The sequence below is a fragment of the Rutilus rutilus genome, assembly GCF_951802725.1.
Source record: "Rutilus rutilus genome assembly, chromosome: 10".
In the NCBI taxonomy this organism is placed as follows: domain Eukaryota; kingdom Metazoa; phylum Chordata; class Actinopteri; order Cypriniformes; family Leuciscidae; genus Rutilus; species Rutilus rutilus.
The window spans coordinates 43,365,560-43,390,356 of NC_140215.1; the positions used below are offsets into that span (position 1 = coordinate 43,365,560).

Below are 24,797 nucleotides of genomic sequence, written 5' to 3' on the forward strand. Positions count from 1 at the left end.
ACATTGTTGTTTGATTAACATTGACACAGTGTCACTTTAAAGGGTTAGTTCACCCAAACATTTTAATTGTCATCCTTTACTCACACTTATGTCATTCCAAATGAGGTTCATTCTCATGTTAAGCAGCACGTTTGAGCTTCCTTGCGAAAACGAGAATGAACAAGTGCTTCTTGAAGCACATTTAATGGGTTTGTGGACAAATAAATTACCATTGGACACATAGTCCCCCGAATGGATCGTAGGGTGAATTTGGATCCCGTTGACCTGTTATCTAAAAGAGGATTGGGATGATTCTGCTTACCCCACCCTCCGTGCCCCCCAATTTGCTGTCCCCTGAATAGGGGGGTTTTGGACACCTATGGGGTGTCCAACACTCACCTGTTGATCACACCCTTCCATACGCGGGCCTTTCCATGTCCACTTCCTATAATTTTTGCGTATAAAATGTGGTAGTTGCTCACAAAACAGCACTATTTGTAAAGGGATGGGGCTCTTAACTGAAGGCCTCTAGTTCCTACAAACTACTATTTGTCCGTCTTTCTCTACTGGGCACATGGGGGACACTTGGGGTTTGGGCCCTGTCCCACTAACCCACTATTTGCCCCCTTCCCTACTATAGGAACAGAATGGCCCATCGACCCCGATGACTGGACTGACCCCCCCACCCCCACCCCCCCAGTCCCACAAACCCATTATTTATCCGCTTACCTATTAAGTTTTCAAAAAGCACGCCTACATGGTCTTAAGAAAAAAATAAAATTGAAGTAGGCTGGACTACTTTTGGGGTTTTGCGGTTCAGGGTCGGTCGGGTCGAGGCACAGCGTTCACAAAGCCACTTCCACGACCCATCAAACTTGTACTGAAATGTACACCATGGAAATGTCTTGTGCTTCCTTGAGAACCAATGAGGTTCATTCTCGTATTACGCAGCACGTTTGTGCTTCAGCAAGAACCAATGAGGTTCATTCTCGTATTACGCAGCACGTTTGAGCTTCGGCAAGAACCAATGAGGTTCATTCTCGTATTACGCAGCACGTTTGAGCTTCGGCAAGAACCAATGAGGTTCATTCTCGTATTACGCAGCACGTTTGAGCTTCGGCAAGAACCAATGAGGTTCATTCTCGTGTTACGCAGCACGTTTGTGCTTCGGCAAGAACCAATGAGGTTCATTCTCGTATTACGCAGCACGTTTGAGCTTCGGCAAGAACCAATGAGGTTCATTCTCGTATTACGCAGCACGTTTGAGCTTCGGCAAGAACCAATGAGGTTCATTCTCGTATTACGCACCACCTTTGAGCTTCAGCAAGAACCAATGAGGTTCATTCTCGTATTACGCAGCACGTTTGAGCTTCGGCAAGAACCAATGAGGTTCATTCTCGTGTTACGCAGCACGTTTGAGCTTCAGCAAGAACCAATGAGGTTCATTCTCGTGTTACGCAGCACGTTTGAGCTTCGGCAAGAACCAATGAGGTTCATTCTCGTGTTACGCAGCACGTTTGAGCTTCGGCAAGAACCAATGAGGTTCATTCTCGTATTACGCAGCACGTTTGAGCTTCGGCAAGAACCAATGAGGTTCATTCTCGTATTACGCAGCACGTTTGAGCTTCGGCAAGAACCAATGAGGTTCATTCTCGTATTACGCAGCACGTTTGAGCTTCGGCAAGAACCAATGAGGTTCATTCTCGTGTTACGCAGCATGTTTGAGCTTCGGCAAGAACCAATGAGGTTCATTCTCGTGTTACGCAGCACCTTTGAGCTTCAGCAAGAACCAATGAGGTTCATTCTCGTATTACGCAGCACGTTTGAGCTTCGGCAAGAACCAATGAGGTTCATTCTCGTGTTACGCAGCATGTTTGAGCTTCGGCAAGAACCAATGAGGTTCATTCTCGTGTTACGCAGCACGTTTGAGCTTCGGCAAGAACCAATGAGGTTCATTCTCGTGTTACGCAGCACGTTTGAGCTTCGGCAAGAACCAATGAGGTTCATTCTCGTGTTACGCAGCACGTTTGTGCTTCGGCAAGAACCAATGAGGTTCATTCTCGTATTACGCAGCACGTTTGAGCTTCGGCAAGAACCAATGAGGTTCATTCTCGTATTACGCAGCACGTTTGAGCTTCGGCAAGAACCAATGAGGTTCATTCTCGTATTACGCAGCACCTTTGAGCTTCAGCAAGAACCAATGAGGTTCATTCTCGTATTACGCAGCACGTTTGAGCTTCGGCAAGAACCAATGAGGTTCATTCTCGTGTTACGCAGCATGTTTGAGCTTCGGCAAGAACCAATGAGGTTCATTCTCGTGTTACGCAGCACGTTTGAGCTTCGGCAAGAACCAATGAGGTTCATTCTCGTGTTACGCAGCACGTTTGAGCTTCAGCAAGAGCCAATGAGGATCATTCTCGTGTTACGCAGCACGTTTGAGCTTCGGCAAGAACCAATGAGGTTCATTCTCGTGTTACGCAGCATGTTTGAGCTTCGGCAAGAACCAATGAGGTTCATTCTCGTGTTACGCAGCACGTTTGAGCTTCAGCAAGAACCAATGAGGTTCATTCTCGTGTTACGCAGCACGTTTGAGCTTCAGCAAGAGCCAATGAGGATCATTCTCGTGTTACGCAGCACGTTTGAGCTTCAGCAAGAGCCAATGAGGTTCATTCTCGTGTTACGCATCACGTTTGAGCTTCAGCAAGAACCAATGAGGTTCATTCTCGTGTTACGCAGCACGTTTGAGCTTCGGCAAGAACCAATGAGGTTCATTCTCGTATTACGCAGCACGTTTGAGCTTCAGCAAGAACCAATGAGGTTCATTCTCGTATTACGCAGCACGTTTGAGCTTCGGCAAGAACCAATGAGGTTCATTCTCGTATTACGCAGCACGTTTGAGCTTCAGCAAGAACCAATGAGGTTCATTCTCGTGTTACGCAGCACGTTTGAGCTTCGGCAAGAACCAATGAGGTTCATTCTCGTATTACGCAGCACGTTTGAGCTTCAGCAAGAACCAATGAGGTTCATTCTCGTGTTACGCAGCACGTTTGAGCTTCGGCAAGAACCAATGAGGTTCATTCTCGTATTACGCAGCACGTTTGAGCTTCAGCAAGAACCAATGAGGTTCATTCTCGTATTACGCAGCACGTTTGAGCTTCGGCAAGAACCAATGAGGTTCATTCTCGTGTTACGCAGCACGTTTGAGCTTCGGCAAGAACCAATGAGGATCATTCTCGTGTTACGCAGCACGTTTGAGCTTCGGCAAGAACCAATGAGGTTCATTCTCGTGTTACGCAGCACGTTTGAGCTTCGGCAAGAACCAATGAGGTTCATTCTCGTATTACGCAGCACGTTTGAGCTTCAGCAAGAACCAATGAGGTTCATTCTCGTGTTACGCAGCACGTTTGAGCTTCGGCAAGAACCAATGAGGTTCATTCTCGTATTACGCAGCACGTTTGAGCTTCAGCAAGAACCAATGAGGTTCATTCTCGTGTTACGCAGCACGTTTGAGCTTCGGCAAGAACCAATGAGGTTCATTCTCGTATTACGCAGCACGTTTGAGCTTCAGCAAGAACCAATGAGGTTCATTCTCGTATTACGCAGCACGTTTGAGCTTCGGCAAGAACCAATGAGGTTCATTCTCGTGTTACGCAGCACGTTTGAGCTTCGGCAAGAACCAATGAGGATCATTCTCGTGTTACGCAGCACGTTTGAGCTTCGGCAAGAACCAATGAGGTTCATTCTCGTGTTACGCAGCACGTTTGAGCTTCGGCAAGAACCAATGAGGTTCATTCTCGTGTTACGCAGCACGTTTGAGCTTCGGCAAGAACCAATGAGGATCATTCTCGTGTTACGCAGCACGTTTGAGCTTCGGCAAGAACCAATGAGGTTCATTCTCGTGTTACGCAGCACGTTTGAGCTTCAGCAAGAACCAATGAGGTTCATTCTCGTGTTACGCAGCACGTTTGAGCTTCAGCAAGAGCCAATGAGGATCATTCTCGTGTTACGCAGCACGTTTGAGCTTCTGCAAGAGCCAATGAGGATCATTCTCGTGTTACGCAGCACGTTTGAGCTTCGGCAAGAACCAATGAGGTTCATTCTCGTATTACGCAGCACGTTTGAGCTTCGGCAAGAACCAATGAGGTTCATTCTCGTGTTACGCAGCACGTTTGAGCTTCAGCAAGAGCCAATGAGGTTCATTCTCGTGTTACGCAGCACGTTTGAGCTTCAGCAAGAGCCAATGAGGTTCATTCTCGAGCTTTATGCAGCATGTTTGAGCTTCATTCTCATGTTACGCTGAAGATATCAAGGATGAACGAAAGTTTTATTGGTTTGAAACAACATGAGGGTGAGTAAATGATCACAGAATTGAAGAAATGTTTGGGTGAACTAAACCTTTAAGACAGAATGCATGGATCCAATACAATGATACACATCTGAATTTCTTTCTCTACTTTTAACATTCAGTTAAGATCGACTGTGTTTGAGGATAGCCGAGGTCTGAAACGCACCTCTCTCGGGTGTGTGCACAGATTACAGCGCGAGTGCCGAATTAAGTTCTCTTTCGCGTCTCCTTGTGCTTGAATGTTTAAATTGACAAGATTTACAAAAACACGCAAATGATAAACTTTTGTTCTATGATGGTTAAACTTTGCAATAATCCACGGGTCATATGCCTGTCGAAACGTGGGGCCGTGATGCGTACAGAACTGCGATCCATAACAGCACTAGTGCTGACGGCGGGGTGTGTGTGTATGTGTTCACACAGGTGCGGTGCTGCTGCACGCGGGCGATCTTCAGCACCTGGCGTGGCTCGGCCTGCAGTGGGCGCTGATGGAGCAGAGTGTTAGCCTGCAGCGCTGGCTCAAGCAGCTCTTCCCTCGCCTCACACTCGAGACCTCCAAACTAGACACCAACTCACCCGAGTCCATCTGCCTGCTCGACCTGGAGGTGCGTCCACCCCTCCTCATCCTCAATGAGGCACGGGGGAAACATTAACCCACATTTGCACATGCACAATCTCTTAAATTGTTTTATTTTTTTTTAGCATAATGCAAGTATTCATTCATGTCTGATGATTGTTTTAGGTGCTGTTATAGGTAATGTAGCCTCTCTAAAATGCTGTTTTAGTTTCAGTAATTTAATGCCTGTGATTGTATAATGCTGTAAAGCTCTTCCTAACATACTATTTGGCTCTACAGTTTGGCTGATGGCATTTTCACAAGATTGACGTAGGCCTATTGATGAATTTAATAAATCAAAATGTATTTCTTAAGGCTGTTGTCCATAAGCACAGCACGTTTGGGACTGAAGTCTTGACTGTCATACTGTCGTAAAGGACTGGAAGTGGAAGGATCTCAGCGGACCTGATGAAGCACCTCAGCTCTGTATATGTGATGTGTTGCAGGTGTTCTTGTGTGGCGTTGTGTTCAGCAGTCAGACGCAGCTGCAGGAGACGGCACGGATGGGCTTGTGCTCCTCGCCGCATCAGCCCCGGTGTTTGCCTCTGCACATCATCAGGCTCCTGTCCTCCGCCAAGCAGCGCGAGTGGTGGGACGCCGTCTACCGCCTGATCCACAAGAGAGCGCTGTGAGTGACTGCTCTGCTCTGAGTGAAGGCCTGACGCACGGCTCTGAGACTGACTGAGTGTTTTCTGGTGTGTGTGTGACAGGCCGGGGACGTTGGCTAAACTGCGGATGCTGGTTCAGCGCGGTCTCGGCACGCTGCGTGCCGGAGAGAAACACGGCCTTCAGCCGGCGCTGCTCATCCACTGGGCTCAGCATCTCACTGACGTGGTACGTCTGCTCACAACCATGCTCATGATGCTCGTTCTGAGCCAGGAATTATGGGATGCTCCGCTCTGATGAGTGTTTTTAGGGGGATAACGATTGTTTTCATTTAGGAAATAATGGATTTAAAAGGATTAAAGGGAATATAGAAAAAGTAACAAAACGGCTAAATAATTTATTGTAAGATAATCCATTGAAACAATTTGCAGAAACTATTTTATTTTAAAATATGCACGTATTCACTCTGAAAAAAGCATCTCTGCAGAAGTCAATAGTGTCACCATCATTAAGGTAAAGATGTGACAGGAAAGTGAGTTCACTTTCATACTCTGAGCACTTCATAACCCACTCTGTTCTTACCTGATGTCATGCATGTGTAAATATGCCTCTGATTAGGCCAGTTATTATGCTGTGTCTCAGTAATAAAGCGCACATTGTTTCTCAGATAGTACATCTGTAAGCATCAGGAAGCAGCTCATGCAGTCGGTCGAGGGAATGAGCAGAGCTAGATGAATTAGCATTTTCATGTATTTGATCAGCACATGATTCTCATGCTTTGTTCGTAGTGTTGATGACTTCGTCAGTGTGTGATAGTATGCATGTATGTATGATAGTATGTGTGTTACTAGTACAGACTGAGCAGGTGTGTCCTGATGGCGATGTGTGTGTTTGACAGGGGGAACGGGTGAACTCTTCCCATGACCAGAAGCACTATGCAGGCCGCAGTGTGCACTACTGGAAAGTTGTGCTTCCCTTGCTTGAGAAAATCCGAAACAAACACAGCATTCCTGAACCTCTAGTGCCGATGTTCATGCACTTTCAAAGTAGAGACATACAGGTATGTACTCTCTTCCTGCTTCTGTTTCATATGGTGGTTTTGTCTCTAATGGTCTCTTTGTCTTCAGCCTTCTCAAGTGCGAGTATATGAGGAAGAGGCCGCCATAAGCTCTGCCACACTGTTTGACATCGAGGGCAACACCGACGAGGCCATCGCAAAGCTGGAAAAGCTCAACAGCATCTCGTCTAACTGGCATCTTGCTAAGGTAACAGTGCTTTCTCTGGATGACAGTCACACTGGCTCAGCTTCAGAAGTAGGGTTGGGTATTGAGAACCGGTTCCATTTTAGAACCGGTAACAAATTTCCAAAAACCGGGTATTCAATAAGACGCACGCATTATGATTCCTCTTATCGATTCCTGACTTTGGGACAGTTGCAAATTCGTTATTATTTCAATTGTAGGCGCGCGGCAAGCACGTTCATAATAGAAGCGACGTGGGCCGTGGGCGCTCGTTTTTGCAGGTGCGCCTATGCCTCGGCGAGATGAAAACATCTCAACTTTTCAGAATGCCGCAAGCGGTGTGCAGGTCATGTGACAAAAAACAACCGACCTTTCTGTAAAATCAAAAGCTTGGCCGAACAGCTGATCATAGCTGAACAGGGTGGGTTTTTATTTCTCATCTCCATAAATATATCTAGTAGCCTAGTAAAGCTAATGCAAGGGCTATAAATCAATTAATCCTTTGCTGATACTTCCTCGTCGTCATCATGGAGAGCGCAGTTCATGGTTGCATAGCAACGACAGATGCCACGGGAGCGCAAGCGCTTGTGGAAAGAAGGAGAAAGCGGCGCGGCCGTGCTTTTCCATGCATTTTTAGACTCGATATGTGAACGGTCTTATGTGGCTTAAAATCATTTTTGTTTTGTGATCACGATTACATACATCAGACAACTACTCAGAATAGGCTAACATTAACAGTCTAATAGTCTATTTAAAAAAAACAACTAGTTTGAATAATTAATTCAAACACTAATTAATTCAGTGTCTCATAAATATTTGTTTAAAGGAGAACTTGGTAACTTTTTTAACGTAATAAAACTGTCTAGAAATCATTTGGATGGTTAAACAACCTGTTCTGGTGATATTGGTGACTTTCCCCGCTCCCCCCAGCGTTCCCAGGCGGAAAACCAACCTTGCAACTTGGGGACTACCGTCCCGGTAAGACAGAAATCGGAAGTCTCGTGAGAAGCGAGAACGAGAACGAGAACGAGCGCGAAACACGAATTGCTTTACGGCAATTCGACATAAACACACACGCATGTATGATGTATTACCAGATTACCCACCTCGGTAGACCTAGCTCCACACGATACAGTTGGCTTGCTCCGATCAAAACAAACGCTCATGAGCAGCGGTAGAGAGGGGGAGGAGGCGCCGCAAGTGAGTTTTTTACGACCGTGTTGTGAAATATACGCCCCACAGCTGTAGGGGGAGCTCGTGGGGAAAACATGCGACAACAAAAGGGAAAATCAGCGAAGAAGTGAGTAGAGTTCGCTAGAGTTACCGAGTTCTCCTTTAATGAATGAATGATTCACCTTTTTTTATTTTTGCAATAAAATTAAGTAATAATGTAATCAACACCTTTATGAAGAGACTCCTTTCACTTTAGCCATTTTATTGGTTATTGCTTAAAATTGGCAAGAATAAAAGGTAGAAATATTTATTCTTCAAGTATTTGCCCTTTTTTCTCCCTCCAAAAAATATTGGAATCGGAAACAAGAATCGATAAGAACCGGATTCGATAAGCAGAATCGGAATCGCTAAAAATGAAACGATACCCAACCCTATTCAGAAGTGAAGTGATCAACATCGGTCTGTGAATGACGCTCTCCTGATGAGTTTGTGGATGTGTGTTGTCAGATCTATCAGAGGCTGTCGGAGGAGGCGGGAAACGGGATGGAGGAGATGCAGGGCAGGTTCACCAACTTCCTCCTGCAGTTCAGGAAATACCTGACAAAGATTTATCAGGCCAGTCCAGAGGACATGGACAAGGTATGTTAAACACCTCTGATGTTCGTGCTGCTCACTTTACTCCAGGGTTCCTCAGATCTGATGCTGGAGGGCCACTGTCCTGCTGAGTTCAGCTCTAGCATTAAACAAACACACCTGAAGAAGTTAATCAAGGTCTTCAGGATTGCTGGAAAGCTTGAGTTTTGAATGAACTAGTCCTTTAATCCTGTCTCTTCGTGTTTTAAGTTGCCTGTATCTATGGAGGATGTGATGGATTTGCTGAACGAGGTCAACCAGCAGCTTTCACACGAGCGGGATGAAGATCAGGTGGACTATCCGCTGACGTCCAGCCCCGGTCAGCCCACGTTCTCCAAGTTCTCCACTCCGTCTCCATCCAAAAGTGCCACGTCTCCTTCTAAAAGATCCATGGTATGTCATGGCACTGGTGCTTCTGCAGAAGCTTTGCTTGCTGTTTACATGGCGTTACGGTTCCTGACTGTTGTTTCCTTCTCCAGTTCTCGCCCAAAACGACTCCACACTGGGCCGAGGACCAAAAGTCCCTCTTGCAGATGCTGTGCCAGCAGGTCAAGTCCTTAAAGGTCAGTCACACATCCACCGCTTGTAGCAAAATCAGTCTGTGTTAGTGTTTGCTTTTGCTTTACCTTCAATACTGTGAACATTATTTTGAGGTTTTGTCAAGAAAGCCTATTGACATTTTAATTTTTTCTATACAACTCCAGACAGCAATAAACCCTTGAGCATAAGGTATTCATAGAGCAGGAGTGCGTGGAGACTGGGTAATGCAGTTTGAGCGTGCAAACATTCACTCTGAACAAGAGCTGTTATAATCAAAGCTAACTGCACTCAATCTCTTATTCACCTTGTGAACACTTATACTAACAAATATACCAGTACATTTGACAGCACGATTTAAAGCCTTAAAAGGTATAGTTACTTTACTATGGAATGTTTTTTGGTGTTTATCGTCATGTCTTCTATTGAATAATCCATCCTTTCATCACTTACAAACATACCTCTATATCACTGCCATTATTTGCATCAGTGAGTTTCATTTGGAGAAGACATGGTGCGCCGCTCCACACGTGTTGTTGAACCGGGCGATCTCATGACTGCAGTACCTCTCATGAATGACGTTTGCATACGCCGCTGCTCTTCGTGCCAGTCACTATTCCGGTTTTACACATTGTGTCATCTTCTGTGGCATCAAATGGTGTGTGATAAAATTTTCAATAATGTTACAGAAATGTGTTTCAGGCTTTCATGACCCTTTCAGCATGTTTGGCCACACATCAGTTGTGGTATGCTATTGATCAGTCATTTCTATATGTGTAACCCTTCCACTAATAACTGTATATTGTCGGAAAGCGCTATAGAAATAAAGCTGACTTGACCATTAATTTTCGTTGTCTTCTCAAATGTGCAGTACAGGTCTTGAATGCAGTTTTCTGTATGTTAGCGCCACCTTGTGTTCTGTGTATCTGCAGGGCACTAAAGTCAAGTCACCTTTATTTATATAGCACTTTATACAATACATATTGCTTCAAAGTAGCTTTACAGTGATAACCCTGTTCCCTTCTCTGTCCTCCCCATTGTTTACTGTTTCATCTACACTGTCCTATCTAATAAATACTTAAAAAAAATAAAAAAAAATAACTTATAAAAGCTATTATGTTAAAAGTGTTGTTTTAGAAGTTAGTTTTTGACAAAGCGGTATGATTTTTCTAGTGGGTTAATATTCAACCATGTGAAACTGGTCAGGAGCTCTTTGTGAAATTGGTACAGACAAGTTTCAGATTTTAGGGTTTGTAATATCATGTTTTGTTTTCCGTCTCACACAGAATGATGTTTATGACATGCGCCTTAATTCCCCTGAAGCGACAGCATCCTCATATAGGACGTACAGAGATAGTTATCCTGCAGAAGGACTTCAGGAAGGATTTCCTGGAGCGCAGGCATTCCATGGTGCTCCTCTTACTGGTCAGTTCAATGAGTTGCTTTATTCCCCAAATCTGCCGTCTTTGAAATTTTGTGTGTATACCAGTGATTCTCAATGTGTGCCCCCCCAGCACATATCAAATCTTGTTCAATTTCAACATTAAAATATATCAACAATCTCACAGCAATAGACATGCGAACCAATGAGGTTTGTGCAGTTTTTTCCAATGTGCTTATTCAACCAAATAAGAGGGATTTATCAGAATAAAAGAAAAATATAAAGCTGGGAAAAAAATGCACAGCAGTTTTTCAACCCCAAAAAATTATATTGTTGGGTTCTTTTTTGGTTTATTCGTAAGTGTCAGATTTAATAATGTAAACAATTTTTCATTCATTTATGAGTGTACCGCAAATGTGTGTTTTTTTGCTTCTAAATGGGGGCATCACCAAAAAAATTGCGTATACAATATTTAACACATAATTAAAACCCATTCCTTTTTTTTCCTCAGTTGCCACTACAGGTCCCTCTGCGTACTACAACAAGTCTCCAGCATGTAATTCACAGTATCTTCTAAGCCCTGCTGCAAATGCTACACCAACAAAGGTAGTGGAGTGATTTTCATGTAAATGCAATATATTTCATCTTTTTTTTTACCAAGAAAAAGCACAGAATCAATATCAAAGTATTTACAAAGTGTTTACCTCTGCAGGGCCCAGTATACGGGATGAATCGTCTTCCTCCACAGCAGCATATGTATGCCTACCAGCAATCAACACACACACCACCTCTTCAGTCAACTCCTGCATGCATATATCCTCAAGAGCAGGTCTTTGGTGCTCCCATCCGGTTTGAGTCACCAGCTACATCCTTACTCTCTCCATACAGTGAAGAGTGTTATAGTCACAATTTTCCTCAACCTACAGTCAATCCAACATTGCCAGAGCCTGGATATTTCACTAAGCCATGTGTTGATACATCTACGCAGCCATCCAAGAGCAGTGAAAACAAGACTGTTGACCCCAAGATGAGTCTTGGGTCGCAGTTCACAGGTGAACCTCCTAAGGTTCCAAACTTTGGGGGGGTTGACAGTGCCCCATCAACATCAGCAATATCTGCATTCAAGTTCAACTCCACTTTCAAGTCCAATGATGGTGATTTCACCTTTTCCTCTGCTCAGATGAAAAATAGTGAGAGCCTCTTGGGACTTCTGACGTCAGATATTCCTCCCAAAGCGGACGGACCATCAGAACCGAAACATCAGACCCAAGTGCATCCGCCTAGCCAGAGTGGAGTCTTTACTTTTGGGAGTAAAAGTGCCACAGGGGTTTTATTCACAGATGCTGCTCAGAGCAAAATTAATATTTTTGGCAACACTGACCAAAGATTTAGCTTTGCAAGTGGAACCAAACCAGTATTAGGAAATCCAGAGGCTCAGGAAGAGAAAAGTGATAATGATAGCACCCACGTGGAAGAGGAAGAGGATGGACCTCATTTTGAGCCCATTGTGCCTCTTCCTGATAAGGTTGATGTGAAAACTGGTGAGGAGGAGGAAGAGGAGATGTTCTGCAAGAGAGCAAAACTCTTCCGGTTTGACCCTGAGACTAAAGAATGGAAGGAGAGGGGCATTGGAAGTTTCAAAATTCTAAAACACAGAACATCCGGGAAAGTTCGTCTGTTGATGAGGAGGGAACAGGTTCTCAAAATCTGTGCTAATCATTATATCACTGCAGATATGGTCCTCAAACCAAATGCTGGATCTGACAAGTCCTGGGTGTGGTATGCTATGGACTATGCAGATGAAATGCCCAAGACTGAGCAGTTGGCCATTCGTTTTAAAACTGCGGATGAGGCCGCACTGTTTAAATTCAAATTTGAGGAGGCTCAAAAATTCATTCTAGAGTCCCCACAAGGCCAACAGTTGGAAAGTAAATGTGAAACTCCGAAGCCTCAGGTTTCATCCAAAGAAATGGATCTTAAAACACTGTTTTCCAAGAAGCAGGGTGAATGGGACTGCGATGTGTGCGGTGCAAGAAACGCTCCCACATCTGCAGTGTGTGTTGCCTGCAACAGTGCAGCTCCTTCTACAGCAAAGAACAAACCTGTAGAGGAACTCAAAGGCTCTGCGCCTGTGGCTCCTCCTGCCAAATCTTTTTCTTTTGGACTTACTGGAGACACTGGTGTCAGCTCAATGGGCTTAGCATTTGGGTCTCAAATACCAGTTTCTTTTCAATTTGGATCAAATGATGCTGCAGTAACATCTGTTGACCTTGCAGCTCAGGCTGATAAGAAAACTATTCAGGCTGATGCACCACAACATGCAAAAGTGTCAGCAACTCCAGCACTCCCTTTTGGCTCTGGTTTTGGCTCTCAATTTGTCAAGAAAGAGGGTCAGTGGGACTGTGACACCTTCTTAGTGAGGAATGAGGCTTCAGCAACTGAATGCGTTTCTTGCAAAGCCCCCTGCAGCACTGAGTTAGCTGCCATGTTTGGTAAAAAAGAGGGACAGTGGGATTGTGACACTTGCCTGGTAAGAAATGAAGGTACAGCTAGGCAGTGTCTCGCATGTCAGGCAGCAAACCCAAATATAAAAGGCAAGACCTCTACTGCACCATCAAGTTCCTCTTTTTCATTCAGTTTCGCAGAATTGGAAAATTCTTCACAGGGTAGTTTTCAGTTTGGCCAGAAGGATATTGCTGAACTTCACAGAGAGAAGGAAAAAGAGGCAATCCCAAATTCCTCAGATGAGCTCTTAGACACTGATAGTCACTATAATAATCCCCTCCTTACCGGTAAGCCTAACTCCTTTGGTTTCGCAGAATTGGCAAATTTTTCACAGGGTAGTTTTCAGTTCAGCCAGAAGGATATTCCTGAACTTCACAGAGAGAAGGAAAAAGAGGCAATCCCAAGTTCCTCAAATGAGCCCGTAGACACTGGTAGTCACAATAAAAATCCCCTCCTTACCGTTAAGCCTAACTCCTTTGGTTTCACAGAATTGGCAAATTCTTCACAGGGTAGTTTTCAGTTCGGCCAGAAGGATATTGCTGAACTTCACAGAGAGAAGGAAAAAGAGGCAATCCCAAGTTCCTCAGATGAGCCCATAGACACTGGTAGTCATGATAATAATCCCCTCCATACCAGTAAGCCTAACTCCTTTGGTTTCGCAGAATTGGCAATTTCCTCACAGGGTAGTTTTCAGTTTGGCCAGAAGGATATTGCTGAACTTCACAGAGAGAAGGAAAAAGAGGCAATCCCAAGTTCCTCAGATGAGCCCGTAGACACTGGTAGTCACAATAAAAATCCCCTCCTTACCGTTAAGCCTAACTCCTTTGGTTTCGCAGAATTGGCAATTTCTTCACAGGGTAGTTTTCAGTTTGGCCAGAAGGATATTGCTGAACTTCACAGAGAGAAGGAAAAAGAGGCAATCCCAAGTTCCTCAGATGAGCCCATAGACACTGGTAGTCACGATAATAATCCCCTCCTTACCAGTAAGCCTAACTCCTTTGGTTTCGCAGAATTGCCAATTTCTTCACAGGGTAGTTTTCAGTTTGGCCAGAAGGATATTGCTGAACTTCACAGAGAGAAGGAAAAAGAGGCAATCCCAAGTTCCTCAGATGAGCCCATAGACACTGGTAGTCACGATAATAATCCCCTCCTTACCAGTAAGCCTAACTCCTTTGGTTTCGCAGAATTGCCAATTTCTTCACAGGGTAGTTTTCAGTTTGGCCAGAAGGATATTGCTGAACTTCACAGAGAGAAGGAAAAAGAGGCAATCCCAAGTTCCTCAAATGAGCCCGTAGACACTGGTAGTCACGATAATAATCCCCTCCTTACCGTTAAGCCTAACTCCTTTGGTTTCGCAGAATTGGCAATTTCTTCACAGGGTAGTTTTCAGTTTGGCCAGAAGGATATTGCTGAACTTAACAGAGAGAAGGAAAAAGAGGCAATCCCAAATTCCTCAGATGAGCCCGTAGACACTGGTAGTCACGATAATAATCCCCTCCTTACCGTTAAGCCTAACTCCTTTGGTTTCGCAGAATTGGCAAATTCTTCACAGGGTAGTTTTCAGTTCGGCCAGAAGGATCCCACTTTCAAAGGCTTTCCAGGAGCTGGCCAGCAGCTGTTTACAGAAATGAATTCCAGCTCCAAGACAGACACATCTGCCGATCAAGAAGATGAAATGTACAAAACAGAGGATAATGACGATATTCAGTTTGAGTCAGTTGTTCAGATGCCTGAGAACGTTGACCTTGTTACAGGGTTTGTCAGTGGGTCAGACTCTGTGCAGAAGATCTTTGGGAGCCCTTTGTCATCAAAAGAGAAATCTCCTGTTAAAATTCCCAGTCCAAAAGATGAGGAAACGAGTGCCTCAAGACTGAAAACCTCTGGACAGGAAGTGACCAGTCAGCCATCCATTGGGAATCCTTTCAGCATCCCAACAGGTAAGCTATATTCTGTGGCCCATAGTTTATGAACAAAACTGTTTAGACCCCTTAGTTTAGATCAGGGATGTCCAACCCTGTTCTCAGGAGGTTACCGTCCAGTTTTAGTTCCAACCCTGCTCCACCCTTACGGAACAAAAATACACGGGAATATATATGTGGGAAACTAGTGCTGATATTTTTCAATATACTACAATATTTGGACCATGTATATTGATTCATATAAAATATTTATAAATGAATACATAAATAGCATTACATGTAATTTTCACAAAGTTGTATCCTTTATTGTGTACATATTGCACATACATGTACCTATATAAATGTTAATGTATTGTACGTACACACACACACACACACACACACATACATCTATGTATTATTGAATATACAATTATATACATTATGATAGATTAGTAAATATATTGTCACATATTTTTCAATATATGAAAAGCACCAATTCCTTATGTATTAATCAATATATTGTAATATATTTGTAGCGACAATGGCTTTTGTTATGGGGAATTAATACTCAACTGAGGAAAATATTTATAATATGATGAATATTAATATCGCATACACATTATATTATCCCAAATAAGGAATAGATCAAACCTCACCTTATATTAATAATTAACACGATTACTCGTATCAACCATTAATATAGGTAGATGAAATTATATCTTTAATCAGGGGGAATTTGGATATAATTCACTATTCAGTGATTACGCAAGTGTCCGTCCGGCAGACTGTGCATAATTTCTGTATAGAAACCTAACGGTCTGTAACACCGACAAATAACCTTCCGTGTTATGAAGGAACCCAGCCACGCCTTCCTCACGTACCTAGACCAATCATTTGGGCGGATGTGTGGCGCCAAACTCTTCTTTGTTCACTTAAGCCAAGCCCTCTGGATAGAGGTACAGCGGGGATTTAAATCTGTTATAAACGATATAAATAACAGAATGCATAATTTTATACTTTGAGTTAAGAATTCAACACCGTTGGTTTTTCTTGGACACAATGATACCACGGATCGTGATCCTGGCAGTTAATAACAAAGAGTTACATGATTCTTCGTACTATTAAGCATTTCACTTTTGATTATACCATAAAACTTAGTTATAGCGGTCTGCCGTATAGGGACCATGAAACACAACACAAATACATTTCAAAATACATTGGCAAGGGTGATTTTTGACCACAATGTCCAGGGATGAGAGTGTCTCTGTCTCTCGGGGGATGCCATTTGCTCTGAATGTCGCAGTTCAAGAGAATAGAGGGTGTTTGTGAATGAGGATTCCTGTAATTTAATCAAGTCCCAGAGACTAAAAGGGGGTTGATCACGGGAGGATTTTGAGTGATTTAATCACATGCAGAACTGATCATCTGCTTTGCGTTACATATTATTAATTATATTAATATTATATTAATTATATTATTAATTATTAACAATATATTATTCTGTATATTTTCAAATATACTGTTATATCATTAAATATATTGATCATTCATATATTGGGAAATATATTTTCTTTTCGTAAGGGCAAACACACCTGCCTGGAATTCAAGTAGTCCTAAAGATAATGATTAGTTGATTTAGGTGTGTTTAATAAAGGTTGGAGCTAAACGCATCCCTAGTTTATATTCTAGTTGTTCGGTTTCATGGTTTATTTGCAAGTTCATGATATTATTGGGCATTGTTCATTGGTGTATGCTTTCCCAAGGAAGAAAAAAATGTCTTTGCAATCTGTCGCCTCTGAAATGTCTCCTTTACAGCTGATGTCATTAAGCCCATGTTTCTGTCGTATAGAGACTGATTTTCACCATCCACTCAGTAACTGAGATAAATTCAAGTCCTTGACAAGAATAATCTTTAAATCTTACTAACTTTGTAACTTTTTGGGGGGTTTGGATTTTAGGCTTTTAAAAAATAATCCCAATGGCATTTTGGAGCTGCACATCAGCCACCCAGTTTGAAGCCCCAGGTATTTCAGGTCACAGTTTACTGTGGCACACAGAGTTCTGGCATGAGCCGGGAGACCTGACCTTGGCTGAATGATGTGATAACTTAAACATTGTTTCCTCAATCAAAATGTTTGCATGTTCTAAAACTGGCTAACCTTTAGATGTTTGTCTGAAACTTCAGTAGAATTTACAATTAAAGTGGACCAGTGGCTTCAAAGTCCTTACATTTTTCAGCAGTGAATGTCTTGTAAGGTTGTTTTCCCATCTAGAATTGTGACACCAACAAGTGTCGTTATAGGAATAGGCTGTTGCAAGATTTTTTGCCCGCACGGCGGGCTTTTCCCTCCACAGACGCACGTCGGTATATTAGGGAATGAACTTGCGCTCCCGGGACGGTTCATCGGAAAGTGGAGCGTGTTCCGGCGCAAACGTTCACTGGTGCTATTTTGCAGTTTCACAAAATAATTCCTCCACTGACCAGAAATAAACGAGTCTAAAGTCAGTGGCGCGTTATTCGAGACATTCAGATGATATTGTGGTGAAATTAGACTTATTTCTCAGAGGGGACATGCTTTTAAACGGACCTCTCAGACCGTTTTCAGGAGAAGAGGATTTCTCTTATGAAAAGATGTGAAAAAATAGGCATAAATCTAGCTTACACATTTACCCAAATTATTCAGGCTGATTGTAGTAATAATGTAGTAATTGTGCGCCGGCAATTCTGCCATTAAAATATCAATCCGCCATGGAACAAGCGCGCCTGCTTTTAAAGGGAATGTGCGCGGATGCTCTGATTGGTTTATTGCACGTTATTCCCAAACCACACCTATGAGTAATGTAGCGACTTCAGACCAACACATTTTAGATTTGCGTCGCAAGAGTCATTTATCCCGCCAGTATAATAGCAACAGCGAGATCCGCCCACAAAGCTATTGCGTTTTGCGTTTGATACTTGCATATCAGATCGTCAAAATAGGGCCCTCAGTCTTAAAAATGAATATGATTACAATTTAGAGAGAAATAATGCAGCCCTATCATGTATCTTGACCACTGCATTGTATTAATAGAATTTGCATTAAAACAGATGTGGCACGTTTTTCTGACGGTCTATTGAGAGAAGACTCGGTATAGAGTACACAAAACATGAGTTAGCCCTGCACAATTATGACAACATCAAAACATTTCTCTTAAAATATCGCAATAAATTATGTTGATTAATACCACTTGGGTAACACTTTACTTGAAGGGGTGTGCATAAGACTGACATGACACCTTCATAATCATGACAGGACTATGCATGTTTATGACATATTTATGACCGGTTATGTTGTCTTAGTAATGTCAAGTTGTCATGACAAAGACACTGACAGGTTATGATGTATAGGTTTATGTCAAGGTGTCATAACAAAGACATCTCACACAATGTCATATTTGCATTAAAATGAGAACTGTCATTAACTACTGAAGGGTTACAAATTTAAGAATATGTTTAAGATCTGCTGATCCTACTTCCTTACATAATTTCACATGAAAAACTAAGGTGAACTACACTGTATTGGGCATTCAAGGTGTACATGATGGCATCAATTTACTGATTAGAAGTCAGCTGTCTAAACATTGTAATAGTCAGGGGTTTTGTTAGCCTTTGATCTTCCAACTAAGAGTTGAACTGTGTGTGAATGTTTACCTAGTCCTAGTTCCCGTGACCATTTGTGTTTATACCATTTGGGGAAGTCAGTTGGGGGTAATTGCCTCTATTGTCTTTAGATGATTAGATTTAGTGATCATCTCTAAGGCTGTGTGTAAGGTCAGCACCTTTAAGGACAGCCCACTGAAATGCCTATAAGACAATATGTAAAGTTACATTAGACAGACTGTTTTGGAAGACCTGCAGCACGCTCAATAAAGAATAACTTCTACTTGAACGAGATCCCAAACGTCTCCTGGTTTTGCTTTGATGAAGGAATAAAAGTTTTCAACACTACCCTTAATGACAGTTGTCATAAACATGCATAAAACCTCCTTCATATTCATGACATGTGAATGTCTGCTTTTAAATGTTAAGAGTGTTCACATGTATATTTTGAAGGGTGTCAAAAGATTTAGAACACCACTGTTTTATAGTTATTTCGATTTATGCAGCTTAATACATCAACGTAATTTGAAACGAATGTTCAGAACAAATAAACAGTTGGAAATAAAGAAGAAATCATGTAATCATTAGGTTTTGACTTAGTTGCCTTTTGCAGATAACATTTGTAGAATTGCTTTTTCAATGACGACCAAATATTGTTCGGTAGGGCTGGCTATTGACACAAATTTCACATTTCTTACATTTACATTTTGCAAAAGCACCCAATATAGGCAACGTGCAAACGTGGATCTTTCACACGCCTTAAAGATTTAAAGGAAATATAGTCATCATAAACTTTTTTACAGAAACCATGATCCAGCTCATAAAGCTTAAAATATAACGTGCATACACAATAGTAAATAGAAAAACATATTTTCATTTTTCATTTTCATTGACATGTTTTGACTGAACAGTTGTTGCATGTTAATAAAACTAGTTGTATTCGCATTCTCTAGTACATTTTATTTGTTATTAAATAAACGTACATTCCGGCAAATTCGCCCCCTCATTCACATCCTTGGTTCACCCGTGCTCATATATCAGCACAGCATCAGTTGTCCGAAAGAAAGTTTGGTTCCAGACGGTGCTATCACGCATGCTCAGTGTCTGCAGCTCATCTGTTCTTAGTATGTTGAACATGTCCGAAAGAAACTGTTCGTGCACTGTTGACTCGAGAATTGTTGTACCTGTTACATTTGGTGAACTGGTTCGACCGGTAAGAAGTAGGCGAACCCGGTCCCTGCGAACTCTCTCCAGAACTCTCGGGAGCAGAGCGATCCAGGGAAATGCATACAAACGTAGCCTCGGCCACGTCTGTACCATCGCATCCAGTCCGAGAGGAGCTGGATGCGTGAGGGAGAGCCAAAGTTGACAGTGAGACGTCTCTCGAGACGCAAACAGATCCACTTGTGCCTGGCCAAACACCCTCCATATCTGCTCCACCACCTCGGGGTGGAGCCTCGATTCCCCGGGCCTTAGCCCCTGTCTCGACTGGATATCTGCTCCTATATTCTGGGCCCCAGGGATATAAGCTGCTCTGAGTGACAGCAGCTTCCCCTGAGACCACAGGAGGAGTTGGTGCTTCAGTTTGCATAGCGGACGCGAGCGCAAACCCCCCTGGTGATTTTTATAGGCCCCTGAGATCTGCGAGGAAATTCTTTAGAGCAAGAAATACAGCCAACATCTCCAGACGGGATCATCTCCCGTGAGAGAGGCATCTGTCGTTAGCATCTTGCGATGACAAGTAGCTCCCAACACGGGACCCTGGGACAGGAACCAAGGTTTCTTCCACATAACCAGGGCACGTAAGCATCGCCACGTAACCCTGTTCATGCGAAAGGGGTTGCCCCTCGGGACAAACCCTTTGATCCTGAGCCACCACTGCAGGGGCCTCATGTACAGCAGTCCAAAAGGTATCACGCTGGATGCTGCTGCCATCAGACCCAACAGTCTCTGAAACTGTTTGACAGTGAGTGACTGGCCTAGCTTTATACTTTTCACAGCTAAAAGGATGGACTCTATGCATCCCGGTGACAGGCATGCCTGCATCAACATTGAGTCCCACACCACACCTAGAATAGTGGTCCTCTGTAGTGGAGAAAGCACACTCTTTTTGGCATTTAGCCATAACCCCAACTCTTTCATGTTAGCGAGGACGACATCTCGATGCAGAACCACCAACTGATGCGACTGAGCCAGAATCAACCAATCATCGATGTAGTTCATGATGCGAATACCCTGCAGGCACAGAGGTGCCAGAGCTGCATCTATGCATTTTGTGAAAGTGCTAGGCCGAATGGAAGAACTCGATATTGGTATGCTTTGCTCCCAAAAGAGAACCTCAGGAACTTCCTGTGATATGGAAGGATGGATATATGGAAGTATGCATCCTTGAGATCTATCGTGTCTCAGTGTTAACATTTTGAACTCTAGTTGCATGACTAACTCGTGTAGCACTCGAAGATCCAAAATGGGACGCAACCCCCCATCCTTCTTTGGAACTATGAAATACCGGCTGTAGAACCCGGTCTCTCTGTTGGAGGGAGGTACATATTCTATGGCCCCTTTCTCTGACAGGGTTTTCACTTCTTGTTCCATCACCAGAACCTGCTCGGGGCCCACAACGGTGGATAGGACCCCCATAAACCTGGGCGGGTGAGACCCGGACTGTATTTGATACCCATGTTCTATGGTCTGCACAACCCAACGAGAAACATTTGGCAGTAGCTTCCACGCTGCCAAATATTCTACTAGTGGTACCAGCCTCTCGTGACTGGCTTCTGGTTTTTGTTGTGCAATCAGCACGACGCCCTGTAACGGCGAACCGGCAGGGAACGACCGAACTGACTGCTCTGGAGCCCTCCTCGGAGGGGGTGGGCATCCCAAGACCACTACGTTTCCGGCTGCGCCCTGAAGCACACGAGGTGGCTGGGTTGGCAGAACGGTCCACTGAGGGCACGAAGGAAGACGGGCACCGTATAATGAGGTGTTGACCGCTCCGCTCCGGGGGGGACTGCCCTCATTGGCCTGAGTCCTCGGGCATCAGGACCTCTACCCCGCAGCCTTCTTAGAGATAATGACGGTCCTCAGATCAGTCTTACCCTTCGAAGACTGCGGGTGAGAGCGCCCTCCCTGTCCCCAGCCTTTCTGCTGTGGGGGAGCATGGGAGGCAACGCTCTGCTTCTGGGTGGCACGGTGTAAAGTTTTGGGCTGCTCCCGCTCAGCAGCCCCAGATGTTTGCACTGGATGTTTGCGGACTCTGATGGGAGAGTGTGTGTGTTTGCGAACTCTGATGGAGAGTGTGTGTGTTTGCAGATTCTGATGGAGAGTGTGTGTGTTTGCAGATTCTGATGGAGAGTGTGTGTGTTTGCAGATTCTGATGGAGAGTGTGTGTGTTGAGTTGAGTTGAGTACTTTTATTATCCCCTTAGGGAAATTTTGTTGCTTGCGTTTCACATACTCGCATACACATACAACACCAGCAATACACGTCACATAATACGAAAAAAGAGAATGAAAGACAATAATAATAAAATAAACAAAATCATCACTGAGACCCGCTCAGTATGCAGCTGCATTACCTTTGTTCAACAATTTTACTGCCTGTGGCAGGAAGGAGTTTTTCCCCCTGTTTTTAAAAATCGCTGGCATCCTAAACCTTCGCCCGGAAGGTAATCTCTCAAATTTATCAAACAGAAAGTGTCTACTGTCTGCTGTGATTTCTGTTGCTTTACTGAGGCATCTGTTTAGATAAATTTGTTCCAACCCTCTCAAAGGGATACCAATTAGTTTGCTCGCTGTACTTAAAACTTTCCTAATTGAACTCTTTTGTTTCACTGTGGCATTTCCAAACCAGCAAGTGATACAGAATGTAAAAACACTTTCAATAAAAGAATTATAAAAAAGTCTGAGGACTGAGACATTTATATTAAATGACAACATCTTTCTAAGGAAATAGAGTCTTTGCTGTCCTTTTTTGTTCACAGCCTCTGTCCATTTATCCCACCTCAGTTTATAATCAAAGATGACCCCAAGATACTCTTCAACACTTTGTATTGGCTCTCCTTTGATAGTGGTTACACTCACTGAGGACTCCTTCCTAAAATCAATGCACATCTCCTTTGTTTTTAAAATATTTAACTTGAGGTTTGACATGTCACACCAAGAAATAAATTCATTTAAAACAGGTCCGTGACTGTCCTCGTCCCCCTTTAGGAGACTGACTAGTGCAGTATCATCTGCAAATTTGATAAAAAATCTGCCTGAGTGTGCACTTATACAGTTATTTGTATACAATATGAACAATAGGGGTGAGAGGACACAGCCTTGTGGGGATCCGACATTAGTAATTTGTTTCTCCGACATTGATCCACCCACACTCACTCTCTGTACTCTATTCCTTAAAAAATCCCGCAACCACATAATCAGTCCCCCATCCAGGTTAAACTCTGTGGTTAATCTTTCGACCAACACAGTTGGCAATATTGTGTTGAAAGCCGATGAAAAATCCGCAAATAGGATTCTCACGTGGTTTTTGGAATCTTCAAGGTGTGAATATACAATATGCAACAATGTTAAAATTGCATCATCTACTCCCCTATTTGACTGATAGGCAAATTGTAAAGGGTCCAATAGATGCTGAGTTTTTGACACTACATACCTTTTAACAAGCCTTTCAAAGCTTTTAAACACCAAAGAGGTCAGTGCAATTGGTCGATAATCACTGAGCTCTAGTGGTTTATTGATTTTAGGCAAGGGTATAATTAGTGAAGTTTTCCAAATAGTTGGTACTATGCATCGATCTAAAGATCTTTGGAATAGGGAAGTAAAAACCGTGGATAATTGCTCAGCACAGTTTTTTAATACTCGTCCACAGATGCTGTCAGGCCCAGGACTCTTATGAATATTGCAACTATGAAACATTTTCTTTACATCTGCCTCTTTGATGATAAAGTTATTAGTTGATGTAAATAAAGTTTCCTCATCCCTGTTAATATTCTCACTATTTCCTTCAAAACGTGAAAAAAAATTATTTAACTTATTTGCTAACTCCAGATCCCTACTTTTGCTATCTGTGATCGTTATATTTGTATTATATGTTCCTTGTCCTTTATGTGGTACACTAATCATCGTCCTGACACCTTGCCATGCCTGTTTTGAATTACCTTGTGACATTTTAGCCTCAATTTTTTGTTTATATAGGGCCTTATCTACCTTAATTTGTCTTTTAATTTCCCTTTGAATATCCCTTTTAACTAAAACATCATTATTATAATATGCTACCTTCTTCTTATTTAACAGTTGTTTAAGTTTCTTTGATACCCACGGTTTATTATTTGGAAATACTTTATACGTTTTCGTGGGTAAAACTGACTCCACACAAAAATGTATGTAATCAGATACCACATCTGTGTGAATGTCCAGATCAGGGGATTCAAATATGTCCCACATAGTGCAATCGAAACATCCTTGAAGGCACATAATACTCTCTTCATCCCAAATTTTTACAGTCTTAATCTGAGGCTTTTCTCTTCCAAGGAGCCTTTGATACTTTGGTCGAAGATTAACAACGGCATGGTCGGATTTGCCCAAGGGAGGTAGCGTCGAGGCAGAAAAGGCATCTTTGACGTTGCCATAACATTTGTCCAGTGTCTTATTTTTCCTGGTGCAACAGTTCACATACTGATAATAAGTTCTCAGACAGTTTTTTAAGGAGCAATTATTAAAATCTCCTAAGATAAATTTGGGAGCATCAGGAGACAGAGTATCGAGTCTTTGTGAGAGTTGATATAACACATCAGAGACTTTTGCTGAGTTTGCCAGCGGATGTATGTAAACAACAGTAAAAAACAGCTGTGGGAACTCCCGAGGGAGATAGAATGGTCTGAGTGATACACTCAGTAGTTCGATATCAGGAGTACAGAGAGATTCTCTTACCACCACTTGTCTGCACCAGTTGTCCCTAACGAGAAAGCAAACTCCTCCGCCGCGTGACTTAGCTGTGATATCCGGATCGCGATCCGTTCGATACACCGTGAAGCCAGTTGGTTCAACCTCTCTTGACGGGGTACTCTCATTCAGCCACGTTTCTGTGATTGCTAACACACAAGCATTTCTATATTCATTTAGGTACCGTAGATTTGCTGTTAGTTCATCCATTTTACCCCTCAGGGACTGGGCATTCATTAGTAAGGTTGTGGGCAGGGGTAATTTACTTCCCATTCTTTTTAGTCTCTGGTGGATC

At 43.0% G+C, this 24,797-nt stretch overlaps 1 protein-coding gene across 4 annotated transcripts in view; it reads left to right on the forward strand.

Annotated features, from left to right (window-relative positions):
• Positions 1-24,797, forward strand: part of LOC311298386 (E3 SUMO-protein ligase RanBP2-like) — a 58,707-nt gene that overhangs the window by 24,981 nt on the left and 8,929 nt on the right. For all 4 annotated transcript variants that reach the window (XM_084421238.1, XM_084421241.1, XM_084421240.1 and 1 more), the window contains exons 9-19: positions 4,748-4,929; positions 5,387-5,568; positions 5,651-5,774; positions 6,445-6,606; positions 6,674-6,811; positions 8,468-8,599; positions 8,804-8,986; positions 9,073-9,156; positions 10,417-10,555; positions 11,023-11,117; positions 11,224-14,953. In XM_084421238.1, coding sequence (XP_084277364.1) covers positions 4,748-4,929; positions 5,387-5,568; positions 5,651-5,774; positions 6,445-6,606; positions 6,674-6,811; positions 8,468-8,599; positions 8,804-8,986; positions 9,073-9,156; positions 10,417-10,555; positions 11,023-11,117; positions 11,224-14,953 — 5,151 coding nt within the window. The remainder of the gene's footprint in view (positions 1-4,747; positions 4,930-5,386; positions 5,569-5,650; positions 5,775-6,444; positions 6,607-6,673; positions 6,812-8,467; positions 8,600-8,803; positions 8,987-9,072; positions 9,157-10,416; positions 10,556-11,022; positions 11,118-11,223; positions 14,954-24,797) is intronic.